The 20,626-nt window shown below is 30.3% G+C and overlaps 2 protein-coding genes across 6 annotated transcripts; one reads left to right on the plus strand and one right to left on the minus strand.

The window, feature by feature from the left end:
• The first annotated feature begins 5,566 nt into the window (after window positions 1-5,566).
• On the plus strand, window positions 5,567-11,451 carry LOC101498781 (VIN3-like protein 2). 3 transcript variants are annotated; one of them, XM_073363325.1, is made up of 5 exons: window positions 5,567-5,826; window positions 6,008-6,034; window positions 7,162-7,843; window positions 8,655-8,974; window positions 10,023-11,451. In XM_073363325.1, exons 2-5 carry the CDS (start codon window positions 6,010-6,012, stop codon window positions 11,213-11,215), a joined length of 2,220 nt encoding a protein of 739 aa, XP_073219426.1. In that variant the 5' UTR covers window positions 5,567-5,826; window positions 6,008-6,009; the 3' UTR covers window positions 11,216-11,451. The 3 variants fall into 3 exon arrangements, with proteins under 3 accessions (XP_073219426.1, XP_004507864.1, XP_012573407.1); XM_004507807.4 differs by having other exon boundaries at window positions 5,568-5,826; window positions 5,942-6,034; XM_012717953.3 differs by lacking the exon at window positions 5,567-5,826 and adding an exon at window positions 6,994-7,071 and having other exon boundaries at window positions 5,942-6,034.
• A 3,465-nt stretch (window positions 11,452-14,916) lies between these two features.
• LOC101499106 (uncharacterized) lies at window positions 14,917-19,009 on the minus strand. Of its 3 annotated transcripts, XR_003474298.2 has the most exons (3): window positions 18,315-19,009; window positions 16,014-16,199; window positions 15,680-15,907 (listed from the first exon to the last, which is right to left on the minus strand). XR_003474298.2 is itself a non-coding variant. In XM_004507808.4 (2 exons), the coding sequence occupies exon 1, from the start codon at window positions 18,896-18,898 to the stop codon at window positions 18,341-18,343; it is 558 nt and encodes a 185-aa protein (XP_004507865.1). In that variant the 5' UTR covers window positions 18,899-19,006; the 3' UTR covers window positions 14,917-15,288; window positions 18,315-18,340. The 3 variants fall into 3 exon arrangements, 2 of the variants coding, with proteins under 2 accessions (XP_004507865.1, XP_027192832.1); XM_004507808.4 differs by lacking the exons at window positions 15,680-15,907; window positions 16,014-16,199 and adding an exon at window positions 14,917-15,288 and having other exon boundaries at window positions 18,315-19,006; XM_027337031.2 differs by having other exon boundaries at window positions 15,680-16,199.
• Window positions 19,010-20,626: the final 1,617 nt, after the last annotated feature.

Here is a 20,626-nt window from a genome sequence, read left to right on the forward strand (position 1 = left end):
AGTTGTGTTACTTAATATTGTGCCGTTTTTTAATTACACTTTGAGGACAAGATGATTCTACAAGACCAATATAATGTCATGACCCAACATGATCCCAAATAACATAGATCTAGACCTAAGTTCCATCATATATTTTATAACTCACCGTTTTTTACAGACAAATGAGACATTAGAGAGTTAAATATTGCTCATATAAGAAAAAGTCATATGACTTTTTTTAAGTGATCGTGTATCATTTAAATAACTTTTAATCATATTCATCCATACATTGTTGTATGGTCAAGATTTAACTATCTCATGCTCTCATTATAAAACTCATCTCATTTGATATGCTCTAATATATATAAAGGGATTAAATTATCATCGAATAGTTACACCAACATGCTCACTTAGTGCATAAATATTTTTCAAAATTAACTGTTGAATTAACAATTATTATCATATAGGTTATATTTATAAATTTTAACACTAATATATAATTATTTCCAATTGTTATCAACATTTGATAACATTATATACAATTACATTGTTAACGTTAATTTTCATGTATGTTGTTAACATAAAAATTATTATAAATTAATATTAAATTCTGTATATTTATGTTATAGTAATTTTTAATCCAACAATTAATTTTAAAAATAAATATTTATCTAATAAAATATCATTAAAAAAGTCTAGTTGAAGTGCAATTCTTTTGATGACAAATTTTTTATATCTCTATGTATTTGCATGAAATTAGTTAGGAAGAGTAGGAGAACCTAACCCTTAACAAGATTTATACTGGTAAGTGACATTCAATTGATAAAGCCCCACTACCACATGCAAACAATCCTTCCAGCTCTTCCATCCAATCATATCCATATATTTTTCATTTCGTCGGCGCTATCTGATGCACCTCCTTATCTCTAACATTGTTTAATTTAGGCAAATGTCCTTTTCATTTCAACTATATAATTCACTTTATCTTTTCGTTTCCTTTCATTTCCTTTGGACCATTCAAAGATCCTACCCAATAAAATATCAGTGTCATATACTGTTATACTCTTATTCAATTGGAATCTTGCACGTTGCCTTATCCCACCGTTATCAAACTCTTTCTTATTGGTAAAATCTTCTTATGATCACACTACTATATTGTAGTCCGTTAATACTTCTCTCACACCACAACATCAACAGTAAAACTTTTATTTTTCTTTTTCAAATTCAACATAAAATAAAAAGTTGTAATTAACTCAAACGGATGTCTGTTTTCGGTTGGGATTCCTTATAATTTTAAATCTTTTTATTGTTGATGACTTTGTTTTTATTTCTTTTAATGAAAATAAAAATAGAGAATTCATTTTTGTTCTTAATATATTAATGCACTTGTTAAGATATATATAAAAATAAAATAAAAATCTTAAGTTAGAAAACACCATTTTTAAATTATTTTAATACAGAACTTCAGAGAGAGTATTTTTATTTTAGGTTATTTAACATATATCTAACTCAAAAGAGACACACACACACACATATATATATATATATAGGAAATATATAAAATGAGATGAATTTTATAATGAGATGAATGAATCTTAGTCATTGATCAAGTCATGAATAGTTCAAATTAAAATAAAATGTCATGTGACTTTTTTATGTGGTCATGTGACGCTGTTAATCAAGATCATCCATATTAAAACTCTTTTCACTTGATACATCCCCTATATATATACACACACGCATTGATTAATGATCGACAAGAGCATGCCTGACGTTTTTTTGTATCGCCTGCAGAGTGCCAATGGTGTCGAAGATGCGACCCTGATAAAAAAAATATGTCTCTCAATGTGAGATATTGAAAATCTAAAAAAATAATATATATATATATATATATATATTTAAAAAATTTAACCATTATAATTCACATTGAAAGTCATATTTTTTTTATCAGGGTCGCATCTTCGAAACCATTGCAACCTTCTAGTTGAAAAAACAAAAAATTATATTTTAGATGTTCACAGTGTGGAGATGCTGAAGATCTAAAAAAAAAAATAAGAAATTTTGATATATAAATTTTAAAATAAAATTGGTTAATTTTTTTTAAAAAAAACCACTTAATACACCTTTTATATCGCCAAGGTTACACTTTTATGAGAAATATTTTCACAATCATAAATTTGCTTAAAGTAGAAATATCTTTTGAAGTAGGAATACGATATATATAGAAGAAAACCACCAACCATAAAATATGTTGATCAAATAATCTTCACCTTTTTAAGGGTAGTATATTATATGTCGGGTGTGCAATATAAGCTAAACCGACCATTGTGCAATTATGCAAATGAGTGGCATGAGATGGGAAAGCATCAATTCATATGTGAATAATGAACCACGATATCTTCTTTTTGTCAACCACAACAACCAAAAAAAATTAACTCAGTGTGTCTTATGCTTGCAGTAATTTGTGGGGTAGCTATCTAAATTGACCATGTTGTCCCCACTGTTGATTCCGATCTCACATGTGTGTGTCCCTGCCATTGAGGGCCATACCAACCAAAAATTTAACAGACTCTATGATCCAATTGTTAGCTGCCACGATATGGACAAACACGCCCCTCCTTCCAACGTTGAAATTTGTATATTCGTTAATTTTAAGAATAATTTTGTGATAAATTACTTAATATTCACTATCATAATAAATTTTATTAATTTAATATTTGAATATTGACATAATATATTAATAATTAAATATAAATTTTTTTATAAATTTAAAATTCGTAGTAATTTAATCATTAATATTTATTTATATTTAAAAAAATTATTATACATTCATTTGAAATTATTAGTGAAACATAAATAGTTTTAAAATTTTATAAAATTTTGTGGAGTTGATCTACTCTATAAATTTTTTTAATTTGACGATTAAATTAATCAAATTTATCATTGATATTGAATTATTAAACAGAGTAATTCATCACAAAATTTATTCAGAATCAATGAGTCTTTATACACACATGTATTATATATATATATTAAAAAAAGTCAATTATATCTTCTTTTTTTATTTCTTTTTTCAAAATACCTTACTTTGAAACTAATGTACTAATATGTCATATTTTTTGTATTTTTAAGAGATCGCGTTTCGGGATTTATTTTAGCAAATTAAAAATATTAAATGATAAAATCAATAGATATCCACATTCCTGTGATACGACCTCGTACAAGAGATAAATTTTCAATATTGTACATGATCACGTCTTCACTCGGTAACCTAAAAAAAAGGTATTTTGATATATTAGTTTCAAATTAGTATATTTTAGATTTTTTTTTAAAAGAGAGGATATAATTGAAAAAATAACTTATATATTTCAAACGATAAAATTATAATAAAAAATTATATAATTTTTTAAAGTTATCATGTCAAACTTAAATAATTTTCAATAACGATCATTTATATATAGTTGGATGTTTACTCGTATTAAAATAGATCTCACTAGATGTATCATCTATTCAACAACATATAATAGTTCTTCTAAAAGTAAATTAAATTTGCTGTAAAAAAAGTAATTTAATGTTTTTTTACCACCGTGCACTTGTTATGCAGCGAAGACGCCAAGATTAATAGCATTTCATATATGTCAATTCTATTGTTAAATTTTGTTAACGTGCTATGTGAACAAAGTTTTAGAATAGAAAAGAAATTTAAAATATATAAAAGAATTGGGTAGTTAATTAGTAAAAAGAAAAAGACGTCACATACTTTCGAAATCTTATCATGTAATACGAAATTGCCAATGAAAAGAAATTGCCACAACACTCCCAGACGATATGGAGCTCAATTCTGATTTTTGTGATGTACTTATGTAATGTATCTGTGGATTTTTGGTGGCAGGTTATTGAAGAGACGTGATATGATATGGGGCTATGTGGACAGTACACTAACTACTTCTTTCTACGCATATTAAATGTCATTTTAATATTTGTTCATACAACTAAAGAAAGTTATCATATTGGCTTTTTTACTTCTAAAACAAAGTACTTTTAATAATTACTTTACAAAAAAGTGGAACAATTTTATAAAAGTAATAGTACTTTTGTAAATTATTTCATAAATAAATTATAAAGTACAATTAATTTGGGAATTAATCATGTAATATTAATCTGAAAATAGAAATTTAAATAAAACAATTAATATTATACTTTTTATATAATAGTTAATATTTAATACCATATTAAAAATAATTGTGCCGTTTATAAATTATAACTATAAGCATCTCATGCAATAAAATTATCCTTAAACATAATTCTGTCAAATAATTAGATGTTGTTTATTATTTTTTCAAAACATACCTTATTTTAGTAAAAAAAAGTTGTTGTTAAATACTATGACTAATTTATTTTTGAAGGTAGAAAATTTAAATTAAACACATACATATACAATAATATTTTAGGATGAACATAGACAAATATCTATATATAAATTAGATGCATTAATTTAACTACATATTTATCTTAATATATATAAAAATATTGTATTTATTAAAAGAAACAAAAAATGATACAATACATAAGAACTGACAGAGTAAAAATAATTTCTATTTAATAGTTTTTTTTTTTTACTAACTCAACTCTTAATAACATGAAATAGAGATAATAGTATTTTATCAATATATTTCAATTAACAATGTAAATATTGTTAAGTTGAATATTTTTAAGGTGATTCGAATTTAATTATTTTTTTTTTTTTTGTGTTTGTATGAGTTTACCGATGGTGTCTCTCATTTTGTCAATAGAGAAAAAGAATGATAATAGTACTTTATTATATCTATTTAAAGATAAGTACTAAATTATTTGGAAAAAAAATATCAATATAAATAAATTTTGTATCATTTAATTAATACTATTTATACCACTTTCAAATTACTATAATTATTAGGTTTTACATTTATGATAATAATAATTACATCAATACTTGATAAAAGTTAATTTAATAAAAATAATATCCTCTTTTTAATTGATATATTTTGTGAGTATATTTAAAAGTAGTCAAATAAATCGTTTATTGTAGAATAAATCAATTTTTAATATGAGTGTAAAAATAATGAATTGACATCGTAAAATAATTTACACGGTCATTTAATTATAATCGCATTATATTCGAATTTTTAAATCAAATAGAATTATTATTTTTTATCTTAAAAGAGATGATAAATTATTTTATAATTAACTTTCAATGTGAGATTCTAAATTCAAACTCGGATTAACATTATCGGACCTAAATAATAGAAAGAATTTAAAAATATCTATATTTACCAATTAATTAAAATTTTAAAAAATCAAATACAATTATATAACTATTTATTACCGTAATAAATTAAAATTAGATGAGATGTAGAGTGGTTTGAGGATTTTAGTGCACTATCTATATTATCATTTAATAACACCACCCAAAAAATAAAAATGCAGTGTCGCCTAATAAATACCCAAAGAAGCAAGGGTATTGTAGTAAATTAATAGGTTAGACAATTCCAATTTCCAACCGAAATAAATATGATATTTATATATGTAAAAAATGTTGTTGAATTAAACCGAAAAGTCAGTGAGCATCGCAATTGCACATTGGCAATACAATTATTATTACTTTTTTTAATTTCATTATTATTTCTCTCTCTCTCTCACACACTCCGAGTAAAACGGTTTCTCTCTCTAGAAGCAAAGCACCTCAACTCCACCTCGAATCTTCCTCTTTCACATTGACATACACACACTCTGTATATGCGCGCGCGTCACCACTATTCTGTTAATGGATTCCTTCTTTTCTCTACAATTCAAACCATCTTTTTCTTGGTATTTTTCATGTCAATCTTTTTAATTCCTCATCTTATATTTTTTCCCTTATATTTATTAATTTTCGGTTCATATATGGCGACCTATGACGTGGATTTGAATTAATGTTATCTAGGTTCAATCAATTTTTCCACTTTTTATGATAATGTGATGTGATGACTGATTCGTTCTCATTTCATAGCTATGACTACGGATTCTTCTTTAGAAGGTAACGCCACTCTTACTTTCTAATTTTGTTTATGTATTCATCTAATTTTCATGGATTATGTGTCACTTTATCGTTCTGTTGAAATTGATGTGATTGAATTATGTGAAGGATTCTTTATCTGTGTTATGCTTTATTATCTCACGTGATTTAACGATCTACTTGTTGATTGATTGTATGATATAGTTTTTTAGCATTGCGATGTATCTGTGGATTGATTTATTAATTTCGTGTGGTATATTCCTCAAGGTTTTTTTTGAGGTCTACACGTTATGGTTTTTTTATGTCTAGGCTTCTGCTGTATTTAACTGCAATAAATTGTTCTGTGGATTCCCGTTTTTAATGTTGGATACTGATTAGCTTTGAAATTTTGTTTTTCAAAAAAAAACTTTCATGAGAGAGGTGTTTTTATTTTTTTATTTTTTTTAAATTTAATTAGTTATAATTTTATTTTTTGTGATTCTGGCTTTTGGTTTAAATTCTGTGCTATATAGCCTTTTATTGCTGAGCTGTTAGTATGAGCTGCATTTTGGGGCCATATAGTTCATATTTTATTGATGCATTTTGGGGCCATATAGTTCATATTTTATTGATGCATTTTGAAGGAGGCTTATAATTTGATATGCGATGTGCCAGCAACTAAATTAGCAGCTCTAAAGAGTATGGAGGTGCCTATAATAAAATTCAAAGGAAGTTAAGTCCAATTGCCTAATTGGCCGACTTAATTAGTCCATTAATATTTCTATAATCATCAAGTGGTTGGGATGTCCTTGTGGTGCAAGGTCAACCAGTTACAGTTTTATATGTTTTATTGTGTTGCTTGTTCTTGTTTCTTTGGTTCTATTTTATACAGCCAATTTTTTAGATCATAAAAAAAAATGGCCATTAACATGTTAAATGTGTATGTAGAAAGCTAAATGCACTCCAGTTTCTTACATAAAATCCATTATTTCTGCTTATAGGTACACAAACTTTTCCATTTCTTGATGATAACATGTCTAGCATGAATGCAAGTTGCAGCTGAAGTCTTTGTTGAAATAGTCCTGTTTCCTTCACCACTTGGAAGTTTTAAAGTTGGAAAATAATATAGTAATGTACTAATATTTGTTTTCCTTTTTCCTTGATTCTAGGTGTTTCTCTTGATCCTTCTAAATATAGTAAATTGGGTATGGAGGAAAAGAGAGAGCTTGTATATGAACTATCTAAATCGCCTCATGGTGCATCTGAGATGCTGCAGTCATGGAGCCGTCAAGAGATTTTGCAAATCTTGTGTGCAGAGATGGGAAAAGAAAGGAAGTATACTGGTCTGACAAAGATGAAAATTATCGAAAATCTTCTAAAAATTGTTTCTGAGAAGAAATCAGGGCGCGATGATATTGCCACAGATCCTGAACCGCATTCTTCTCCTTCGAATGGTCAAAAACCTGCTAAAAGGCAGAGAAAAACCGAGAATCCGTCGCGGTTAGCTGTTCCTGCTAACAATGTTTCAGTCAATAATGGTGGCGATGTTGGTAATATTAATACCACATTCTGCAAAAACTCAGCATGCAAGGCTACCCTTAATCAAGCAGATGCATTTTGCAAAAGATGTTCATGTTGTATTTGTCATCAATATGATGACAACAAAGACCCTAGCTTGTGGCTAATATGCAGCTCCGAAGCTCCATTTCCCGGTGTGTCGTGTGGCTTGTCATGCCACCTTGAGTGTGCTTTAAAACACAATGGTTCTGGAATTGGCAAAGATGGCGACCGCCCTAAACTTGATGGAGGCTTCTACTGTGTGTCTTGTGGGAAAGTTAATGATTTACTCGGGTAAATTCTATACTGATGGTTTTCATTTTCTTAGTTGTAATGTAATCGCTTATCCAGTTATAGGCTTCTCTTTTTTAATGCTTTTTCCCTGTTTTTCTCTGCCATGGTCTTACAGTGTTTTCTCTTTATACTCTTGAAGCTTTGTGTACATGCAAATTATGGATATTTTTAGGATTCAATTTTAATATATTTAGTAATTTGTTGTTTACAAGATACAAAATAGACAGTAAGCTCTGAAATAAGTCAAATGAGTCTTAGAATTTTCTTCATGTTAAAGAAATAAGTTATGTCAACCGAGTCATTTGTTTTTTACAAGATACATCAAAATACTTTCAGAATATACAACGAGTACAGAATTAAGTTAAGATAGCCTTCAAAAAAATTTCATGCTAAAGTCTTCTCCTTCTTAATATTAAATTCTTCTTAAAGTTCTTGTGACTATTGGATATCTATCTCTCCTTTTTAACCCTTTCCACTGTTTTTGAAGTATTAGGAAATATAACCCTAGCGTTTTTTAGTTCTTAATTTGCTTTAAGCATGCATAGGACTGCCATTTCAAGATTAATATAAGGTATGATCAGCATTGTGAAAGAGCGAGAATTGTAAGTTGTTGAATGTTCTTTTGAATTGCTTTGCTATAGTGATCAGTGAACTCTACTCAACACAGTGGAGAATATATTGCTCTTTTTCAATCAAAAGATGGTAAAGTTGTTACTTCAATATGTGTGAGATGTGCTATAATCCTTTTTGGAAAATGTGAAGCGTACCAACAAATACAATCTCATCTATCCTTCTTTCTTATATGTATTAGATGCTGGAGAAAACAACTGATGGTAGCGAAGGATGCCAGACGTGTGGATGTACTGTGTTATCGTGTCTCTTTAAGCCAAAAGCTTTTACAAGGGACGGAAATGTATCGAGAACTTCATGAAATTGTTGATGAAGCTGTGAAGAAACTTGAACCTGATGTGGGTCCGCTGACTGGCTCACCACTGAAGATTGGTAGGGGGATTGTGAACAGACTTTCTTCGGGACCTGAGGTTCAGAAGCTCTGTGGTGTTGCTCTTGCATCACTTGATTCAATGCTTTCTAAAAGGATCTCGCCTCTATCACCCAATCCAACTGTTCAAGGTGATCATTTACTCTTTTTAAAAAGATACATTGCCTTTTCTCACTGATCTTTAAATTAAAAAGATTGCTTACTATGACATTTTTTGTTTTCCTTTTCTAAAAATATGTGTTCATTTTAACTTGGTAATAAGATGTGAGACTCTTGAAGGGATTTATCTCATAGAGAAATGTTATGCTTGTTGTGGATGATGCATTTATAAAAATAATAAAAACACTTCTTTTGATTTTTATTATTTTCCAAAATGCAAACAATCATCCACTTCAAGATTCTTTCATTTCCTTGTTAGGAAGTAAAATTAATACAAATTTTTTAAAATGAAAATAAAAATGGTTTTCACAACGTAAAAGGGGCCTAAATGGCAATCCATGTGACTAGCATAGCATTGTAAATGTGATCAATCAATGGAACCAACTACTTTACTTCTTCCATTTATGGTAATTGGTGTAATGGTAAAGAATTATTTTAGTGTACGGACTAATAAATTTTGTAAGAATGGGTTTTATAATTAATTCACATGTAGGATCTGATTATTACAGTTTTTTTTTTTAAATAATCACTTTAAGGAGTTGATCATCCGTTTGTTTAAGTCTTTTAAAAAAATAAGAATTTAAAAAGAATATATAAAAAATACTTATAATGAGAACCTGTTTTGAGTAACTTTTCATTGTGATAAACAAACACAAAATAGATTATGTTTTTTTTAAATCTCTAAAAAAATATCTCTAAATTATTAATGATAAAATTACTTATTTTTTTAATCTGTAGCAAGCGGTCTGCAATTTCCGGTAATTGGTTGAGGTACAAAAAAAAAATTAACCATATGTGATAGTGTTGATGAATTGTTGGGGCCTACAATGACATCTGGGATAAACTCCATGATTATTTTTTCATACACTTTTACTTATATTGGATTTTGTTTTGAATTTGTTAACTATGGTATTGTTATGGATTGTACAATTATTATCAGATTGGCCTTTTGCCATTTTGTTTACATTCTCAATTCAAATATGGTAACTAATTATTGATCTGTCTGTGTCTACATTTCAGATGCAAGTTTACTAGCTCCAAATATGGTGAGGTTTGAAGATGTCACTGCAACATCCCTTACTGTTATTCTGTTAGAAGATCCTTGTGGAGAAAACAATGCTGGTTACACCGTGTGGCATCGCAAAGCCGATGATGTGGACTATCCTTCGGAACCTACTTGCACAGTTCTCTTACCAAATAGAAGGCTTGGCATCAGGGGTCTACTTCCAGCTACAGAATACAGTTTTCAAGTTGTTTCCAATGATTTGAAAAAATTGGTTATGTGCGAAGTTCAAGTCTCGACAGAGCACGGTGAAGATGAAGTCCCGAATTGCTCAGCGACGGAAAGAAGTCAGAGCCCAGTAACCAACTGTAGCAGCCTTTCCAATCCTTCATCAGTGGAAGATGAAACTAATAACAGTAACCCGTATAGCGACCAGACTGATAATCGGTCCGATAATTATCCTTCTTATCACAAGGATAGTGACCAACTTGCTTCTGGAAATCTATCTAATGATGCGATTAACTGTTCTGGTTCGGGCGGAGTGAAACTTCCCACCGTTGCAGATTCCTTGTCAGACAAACAAGCTGCTGCTGTAGGACAGACTAGCACCATACCTAGTTCTGATGTACTAAAGCTTGATAACAAGCATTCACAGGACGAACAAGTAACCGAGGATGTGAGCACCGACGAGGGTTTGAATTCCCCGGTTCCAACGGGAAGGGAATGTGTGCCGTTAGTCGCTAGCTCGGAAGGGGGATTGCCTAATACTCCCTGCAAGTTGGAAATACTTAAAGACGGTCCTGGAAGAAACGGGAGATCCAAATTCAATGGCAAAGATCTAGAAAATGGATCAGGGAAAAAGGATGGTCCTCGAAACGGAAGCACATCGAAGAAGAGAAGCGGTGAGAGACAAGACGAGGGCTGCACAGCAAATGCTTTTTCAGATCGCGATTTTGAGTATTATGTGAAGGTGATTAGATGGTTAGAGTGTGAAGGACACATAGAAAAAAACTTCAGGCAGAAATTTCTGACTTGGTACGGCTTAAGAGCAAGCACACAAGAAGTAAGGATTGTGAAAATATACGTAGATACGTTTCTTGAAGATCCGGCTTCTCTTGCTGAGCAACTTGTGGACACCTTCTCAGAATGTATATCAAGCAGTAGAACATCAGTGGTGCCTGCAGGGTTCTGCATGAAGCTTTGGCATTGACCAGATTTTGTAGGTCCAGCTACTAGCCTCGAAGCTTGAAGCACTCCTTGGATGTGATGATGAAGTAATTCTTTAGATTTCTAATATTCTTCATTTGGACAGTTATCAAATATATTTAATTTCAACATTGTTATTCATATTGATGATGTAAGAATCTTAGATTTACTTAAATTATACAATTGCTATTTCAAACTGATAAGTTTTTAGTAGATTAATAACATTGAAGGGTTTATTTATGCGGAACTGAATGACAAATAGTTTTGACCAAAGCAGACAATAATGTCCTTTTAATATCAACATGGGTTTGTCCTTAAACTCAGAATTCCACAAGTCAAATCTGGAAATTTCAGTTGTATGTTGATGAAAAATGATTTGGATATGAAGTTTGGTACAATATTGATTGAAATCTATACAAAATACAGATGCTAATACTTGGTGTGCTGTGATCTGGAAATAGATTCTCCTTTTTTTTTCTCATATTTTCTTCTGTTAAAAATCCACCCTTAAACAAATCTCTCATTTTTGTAAGCATCGGATTCTATTGGACTCTCTGATCACTGGAGAGGATCTTGATTTGCCATGATCTTGGATTCTGGCATCAGATGAAAATAAATTAGACGACCCTTTAAAATCTTTGTGCGAATGATAAACGTTGTACTCAAGCCAAATAAAATACCATGACTTTTCTATGTAGTTCTAGCTGCAGAAATGTTATGTAATCACAAATATTATATTGAATAAAGCTTAGCTTAGCTTTTACTTTGACATGTGAATAAAATTTATGACATCCCATTCCCACCATCCATTGAGCACTATATATGCATGGTTGATTACCTTGTGCCATAATTATGTCAACTACTGTGTCTTTATGTTTTGTGTATATTTTTGAAATGTGGGTTTATTGTATTCTATTCATTCTTTTTTAATTGTCTTATTTTCAGAAAAATTTTGTTTTTATTAATCTGTCATTTTTAAAATTTTATACAATATTAATTATTGATTTGTCAGTAATATTTTTAATTATTTATTGTAGAGAAGAAATATATGAAATGAATTAATAAATAATTAAGAATATTGTAGGAAAAAAGATAAATAATCACATCAAAAATAGTAAACTTTATTGAATATTTTGGTATGTATAAAAGCTAAAAGATGACAATTAAAATGGAACGGAAAGAGAATAAAAAATAAAAATAAGTTTTTTTTTATTGTGATGATGTGTTAGCAGTGAGGGTTTGAATTTTAAATCTTCTTCTTAAACTCTTTCAAATATCTCACATTAACTACTTGAACTACAACTTAGAGATAAAATATAAAACTAAGTGACAGATAGAGATAAATATATATAATATCGTATATTATGTTTTTATTTTATTTTATTTTATAAGCTATCGCATACAATAACAATATCCATGTCATTACGATAAAAAATAAAAATAAAATTAAAAAACCTTTTGTTATAACTTTATTTTTATTTTAGGAGTGTACTTTTTATTTATTTTTCTTTTATCTTATCAGTAACATGGAATTAATTAGTTGATTGTTTGGAAATGGAAGATGGGGTGTATTCATAGAACAAATAACCAGATGCCGGGATACTATGATGGAAGATATTGGACATTATGGAAACTACCAATGTTTGGTTGTAACGACTCTTCCCAAGTCCTTAATGAGATTCATGAATGCAAAAAAATATATCCAAATGCATATACGATGCTTTGCTTTTGACAACAAACGCACAGGCAATCAATGGCTTTTATTATTCAGAAATCTGATAGCACCACTAGTACTTAATTAAATAAGCCATTTTTTATTTTATTTCTCTTCATATCCATGTTGAAATTCTCAATCTTCTCTCTTTATTGATCTTGTTCTAAAATATGTTATATGAATAAAAGGGATTTGGAGTTATATCCGTTTGTTTGATCTTATAATTTTTGGAAAATATGAAATTCTCAAATCTTGTTCTAAATTAGGAAAATATGAAATTCTCAAATCTTGTTCTAAATTAGAAAAAATTTATAAAAAAAAATTAAGATTATTTTTTATCAAAAATTGTTTGGGGAAAAAGTTCCAATTTCTTTTTTTTTTTTTATTTTTAAAGTTGATCTAAACAAAATACAAATATTAAAATTTTCTGAAAAAAGTTAAAAAGTTGTAAAAAAAAATTATAATTTTTCTTTTGCTCATAATATATATATATATATATATATTGATATTCAAATTAAAAGTTAGTTAAGAAAATAACTAACCATATCCAAATTATATGGATCGGTTAAAAACTATATCTAAATATCGATTTTTTAAAATGATTATAAATATAGATGTAATTTTGTGCAACCCTATTCGTGATTTCACTGATCGTGATAAATATTATTTTCCAATATACAAACTTGAATATAATTGTATTAAAAAAAACAAATGTATTTACATATTTTCAGCGTAATATAAAGTGAAATTAGTGCATTGGTTTAAAAAAAGTAATATTTTATGAGTTTAAAACATACTATATTGACGATGTAACATTATTACGTCATTCAATCATAATCGTTCAATATCTCAAATAATTTTTAAATTAAATACAATTATTAAATATTTTATAGGTGTGATACATTATTATTAATTGTCAACATAAAACAAATTTACATTCACAATATCTCAAATAATTTTAAATAATTTTTAAATTAAATACAGTTATTGAATATTTTATAGATGTGATACATTATTATTAATTGTCAACGTAAAACAAATTTACATTCACAGTGCATCTCCCCTAAATTTATATTTTATTGTTATAAAAAAGTACTAGTAATAATTTTTTTTTGATATATTGTTCACTTAATTATGTTTTTATAATTGCACTTGATCATTGGTTAAATGTTCTTGATACTTTTTGGTGGATGTCTCGTATCAAATAATGGTGCTCATGGTTTTAATATTTTTTATTCACTATGTCTAATAAGTAATTAATTAGCATCTCATGCCTGATGACTCTATAAAAAGGAAGTACCACTCTACTAAAAATATTTGGTATGACAAAACCGGCCCATAGATTTAGATTGTAGCGTGCGTCTCTTGATTTAGGATATGCTGAACAGTGTGAATTGGCACATGCATTGTAAAAAACAAAAGTTTTGGTTCTAAAAAAGGTTTGTGCATGCATGATTGAGGAATATAAACAATTATTTGGAATAAGATCTTGGGTTGATGGGTTAGGTGAAAACTAACCCCCATTTTTCCTAGGAACCGAGGTGTCGGTCAATAAAATCTTTGAGTCAAGTCATCACTCATCAACAAATAAAAGAAAGGCAACTAAGTGTCAACGATGTACATCCGTACCATGACACCCTTGGAATTGGAAGCCATGTCCTTCTCTCCAAACCTTATAATATTTATTGATGTTTATTTTGTTGTTTATTCTTTGTATTAATGTCACAAAACTAATAACTTCGACCAACCCGTACAAGGCTTTTCACTAATGATTATACTTTATACTGAGAAAAATTTACAAGAGGCAAGTTAGAAGTAAAAATATAGCACATTAAGTTTAGCATTAGCACATACGATGCAAGGTACATATTCAAGTTTAATATGAAAATTATTACTACTATAGTCCAAAATGATCAAACATAACTTTTTTAATAGGTCACAACTCTGCCTTGCGTTTTCTAAATACATGGAAACGGTAAGAAAACGCCATGTCCAAACTAGTGTGAAATTCATTGTTTTTATCGTCCTTACTTGAGTGAAGTTGTTATCTGGTACAACCATACAACATCGGCACTTTCCGGCTAATAATAGTGCAGGTCAGTCAGGAGTTAACAAACCTCAACATCCATTGGGTCATATGATATTGCAGTCCATAAACTTAATCATAATCTGGAGTATTAGTTAGATAAATAAAATTAAATCATGCTTGTAGCCAATTACACTGGACAGTGAGCCGGAGATAGCAAAGGGCATTAATTCAACACAAAAACTAGAGGAACTCTTACAATCTTTCTTCTTTAGTCCCGCCAACTGTTTCTGCCATCAAGCTTCCACATGATTGAACCGACACCAAAAGGTATTACCTATATGCAGCAAACAATGGCAATACTTGATTAAGCAAATAAAAATGGTTTAGGGTGCTGAATTTTTTTATGAAATTCACACGAATAAGTAAAAATATGAAGACAGCATCTGCATTTTGTATACAAGGGGGGAAAAAAGGACCCTGTCATTCATAAGAATTAGGTAATTGGTTATTTGACTGTTTTCAACACTTTCCTAGAAACCAATTCAAGCAAAATCTCTCTACTCTTGAATAAAACCAACCGCTACACAGACAGTTTACAATAGCTTAAAGACATGCGACCAAAGTGGGTGTAAATAAGTAAAAATATCCACACCTGGAAATTAGCATAATTTTTTTCAAAATTTTTATTAGACCGAGTCTACAAATAAGCAATATAGGAGAACATATCGTCTCAAAGGGATTAACTAATATTCTAACAAATACACATTAAACAGGGATTTCTTAGCAGTAATATAATAAATAATAAACAGGGAGTAGTATCCTAAGTTACAACACAGCTTATAAGCTATACTCCTTTCTAAAGCTAAAGCTAATTACTAACATAGCATCTTTACCAAAACAAACCTCGGAAATAAAATAGATGCACTCCAGCTGCCCAATGAATGAATAATACACTGTATCAGCAAAAAACTACTAGTTATTATTGTCGTTACACCCTACTAAAATACATATTTCACACATGTTGTTCTCACAGGCTAACTGTCTGCTATCTCTCTCTACCTTCCAATTATAAACAAAGCTTCTGGTAAAGACAAGTTTATTCCACAGAGTCGTAAATAACGAATACAGATGCTTTGAATTCCCTAATGTTCAGTGTTCACAGCACACAAACTCCCTCCAACCGTCAATTTTTTTTTTATCAATAGTGTATAGCCCACTACACTGCACGTCCAAATGTTTAGTCTTCTGCATATAAAGTTTATTATACCATATTACACCATAATCAAATTTCTTATTATTTTATCTAAAACTCACGACTTCAACAACAAAAACAGAGAATGTCATTTCCAAAAAATAAGGAATTGTGAGCTTTGCTATTACCACTACTTTGACTTGGAACATAGAAGGAGAAAATAAAAAATCAAGTCATCAACAACAGCCATCATTCAATACCTTTTACAATTTACAACTAGATCGAATCGGTTATAGGAATCAAGTGACAACATAAAGTCCTATCATGAACCATTCTAATGATACTTTTTGAATCCAATATCTATTAATGATTAATCTGTGGTTTTTTTAGTTTCTCTCTCTGCCTCTAACCATTGCACTATTCTCCATTTGGTACCTTCCTAACAAGTGCTTTTTCAGGTCTTCTAAAAATGTGCCCAACCACTCATGACTGAAGATTGAGACGTTACCATAATTTCTACAATAGGTGCTACTACCATGTTTCTCTCTCTAACACTTTTGTTCCTAATCCTATCTTGTCTTGTGCGAACAATAATCCATCTTAATATTGTCATCTCTACAACACTGAGTTTACCATGTTGTTAGCTTTTTACCGCCCAAGACATAGTCTCATACAACATTGTAAGTCTCATAGTTGCACAGTAGAAGAACAAGGTAGAATGGCATTTAATTTTTCACGCCCTAGTGCTCACCTCTCATGTCAGAATCTTCTCTTCGGACAAATGTCTGTTTGGAATGGAGCCGTGCAAACTAAACCACCATTCAGCTTACCTTCTAAAAGAAATTCAAGACAATCTACGAGGTAAACACAAAACTAGGAATATATAATTGGTCTAAACACCTCATTCATAATCATTTTAACCTCTTCCATTATGATATTACACACATTAGGAAACTGTAAACACCTCAAAATTGTTTTTTATTTGAAAAGAAATTCAATATACTACATGTATTAAGACAAGGAAAATGCTAACCTAAGCCCCAAGGGCACATTTTAAGGTATCAAATGTAGAAAATTTATTTTGAAACTTGTGTATTCAACTCTTAGAAAGTTTTAAAAGTTGTTTTTTCAATAAAAAAAATTCTACTTTTGGAATCATGTTAGTATATCATATAGCTACTCTCACCAATTGCATACTTCTCTTATTATCTTATAACAACAACCTCTTTGTTGTGTTAGAAATTAAAATTAACCAACATTTGCAAAATTTGAAGAAATGCTTTCAAAAAAATTTAGAGGGACTAGGGAATAGGTAGTAGTTGTGATTATGAATGGTTTGCATAAGTTTTTAAAATAGCGCGGACAATATGAAGTTTTGTAACAATGGTAAAATGTATGAGTTGAGACTTGAGAATAATATACTGTAAGGGTAAGTTTGATTGGAGGGTAACAGAGCGTTAATTTTTAAGCAAGTAAAATTTTACTGATTAATGTGTGTTCTATTTGTTAATGTTATCCTACGGATCAAACAAGTAACTTATCACAGAACTCTCCGTTTTGGGGACAGTAGTTACCATAGTTAGAAGTAGGGCAAAAAGAGAAGGAAATAAGTAAAGGAATACGAACAGCAAACACAACCCACAGTGATAAGAAGAGAAGAAGAGGTCCACTATGGAAGATAAAGAACGATGACAGCCTCACCATAAACAATCTAGTTTAGTGCAACAGCACTAATAAAGAGTGCCGGAGTGCATTTACAACTTCAAAGTTTATCAAGACATGTCTCCTAGGAAAGTTTACAGATAAAGCACTACCCAAATCTATCTAAAGGATAAAATTGATAACACTCTAGCATTCGAAGAATGCTAGATAACCATTAACCACAACAATATCAAGCTAATCACAAGCTATGCAGGAACTCTAAACATAAATAATAGCAATCAGCAACTACAATTTTAGCTCCAACACAAATGACATGTTACCATATTACTCAAATGAACACATTCAGTTAATCATACTCATAATCTGTAAGAGACTGATAATTCAACTTTCAATCATATGCCGAACTATGCTAAACCCCTAACCTAATGGCAAGTGAAAATCATCAAATTCGAAATAAACCCTAATCTATCATAATTTGGGAGAAAGGATAGAAAAATTGAACAGACCTTGTAGCAAAAGAACGAAGCGAAATCTAGCGATTCTTCTCAGCAGGCAATGGACGATTGAATCCACCACGACGGTTCATGTACTGCCTCGGTTGTCGTTTGGTGACTGCTCTAACGCCGCTGACGTCAGCACCGGGAACCGGTTTTCCCTTCGTGGAGTCAAAACCAGTCGGGATTCCCATCATCTTCATCATCTCTATCTCGTCCTCGTTCACTTCGACTTCTCCAACTCCATTCTCCTTCTGCTTCTGCTGCTGTTCCTTTGCGATTCCGTCAACGAAGTCTGACACCACTTTCTTCGTTTCTTTGTGGTCTTCTTCAACGGAGTCACGCCTGTGACGCTTCCTGGGAGGATCAGGGGAAGGAGTACGGTGGTGGCGTCGACGGTGGGAACGGTCTACGGGAGAGCGGGAGCGTGAGTGGCGAGAGCGAACACGGTCAGGAGAACGCGTACGGGATCTCTTGCTACGTGCTCTGTCGCGGTCCCTATCACGGTCACGATCACGGTCGCGGTCTTTGTCACGGTCGTCCTTGTCACGTCTTCGATCCCTTTCTCTGTCGCGGTGGCGATCGCGGTCGGTCATGGTGGAAGGTGGTGGTTATTAGAGTTCATCCATCTAATGGTTTAAGTTGCAAAACCCTAAATTAAACAACTCTGTTCATTATGGATTAAAGAGTGTAGCACTGGTGGGGGTACACCGGAGTCTCAGCTTAGGATTTATTTTTAAATTCAATTTTAATTTAATTTAATTAAAGATGTATACATTTAATGGAAGAAATTTATAATATAATTTTTTTATTTATAAAATACAATAAATTTTTATCATAATTAATTCATTAAAGTTTTTAAGTTTAAATTTAAAATAAGTCGTTCAACCTAAGTCGTTCAACTTAAGTTTAAATTCCAAACAAGTCGTTTCAATCTATAAATTAAGTTATGACTTATGATTTAATTTATAAATATTTAACTTATAAAGTTTTATTCTATTAGTATATAACAAAACATAGTTTTAGAGAGTAGTTATAGTGAAATTTAAATATGGTTAATGATCTTGTGATTAAAATTGATTATAATGTAAAAGTTATTTGCATGACATTGTGTGAATTAAATTTAATTATTAAGTAAAAGTTATGCCACAGTTCTTTTGGTTTTTTTTAAGCGGTTCTTATGCTGCAGTCCCTTCGATTTTAGAGTGGTTGTTATGTCGTAGTCATTTCGGTTTTTTAAGCGGTTGTTATGCCGTAGTCCTTTTGTTTTTAGAGCGGTTGCTATGCCGTAGTCATTTTGTTTTTAGAGCGGTTATTATGTCGTAGTTCATTCGTTTTTTGTCTTTTTGAGCGGTTATTATGGCGTAGTTATGAATTGTCATAGTACTATATTGAGAGTGACTTTAATTGTCATATTGAGAGTGACTTTAACTGCCATATTGAGAGTGTAATTCTAGAACGGTTTAATGCAGTGGAACTCCGATACAGAGTATCTGGACTGTTTTATCCTGGAGACTTCGCACAATTTTGGACAGTGCCTCGAAACGTTTTAAAGAGAGCGACCTAGTCCGTGACTCAACCTAGTAATACTCTCGGTGTCATAAATTATGATTTTTAAATAGTTTTTGAAACTCAAAATCCAACAGGATCCCAACTAATTTAGGATTTTCAAATATGTCCTGAAACAAAATAATTTGTATTATTCTGATTCCCAAGTTTATTATATTATTTGGCCTAATTCCCACCTAATTTAAACAGTATAATAAACAATATTTATTTTGTCTAATTTCCAAATTGTTCTATTTTATTTTATTAATAATATTTATTAAAAAACTGTAAATAATAAATCGTAATTTTTTTCATCTGCTTTATGGTCAACCATGAAGAATTCCTTAGTAAGGTAATTTTCAAAGATGAGTTAGGCTGAAGATGAACAGTGCCTAGCTTTGTGTTGGGTTCATTCATCCTTCAATGCTCCATCATCGGTTGTCAGTAATGCTAAGGCCTATATCTAAAAAGTAAAGTTAATTTTTATCCGATTCTCCAATTTTTTAATTTTTTATTAAAATTACTATTGATAGTAATTTAAAAAAATATTATCAGATGTATTTAAGATAGAAAAACAAAATAAAAAAATAAATGAGCATTCACCAAAATATAACAAAACGATATCATTGACCAAAAAACCAAAACAAATTATGTTAAATAGTTAAACCCACACACCATATTATATTAAAAAAAAGTAGCCATAAAATTTTGTTGTGTTAAGTTTGTAGACATCTCCTGTAGGTTAGCTACCAGGTTGACCAACTATAGAAACGAGA

Source organism: Cicer arietinum, chromosome 7 (genome assembly GCF_000331145.2).
Source record: "Cicer arietinum cultivar CDC Frontier isolate Library 1 chromosome 7, Cicar.CDCFrontier_v2.0, whole genome shotgun sequence".
Taxonomy (NCBI): Eukaryota; Viridiplantae; Streptophyta; class Magnoliopsida; order Fabales; family Fabaceae; genus Cicer; species Cicer arietinum.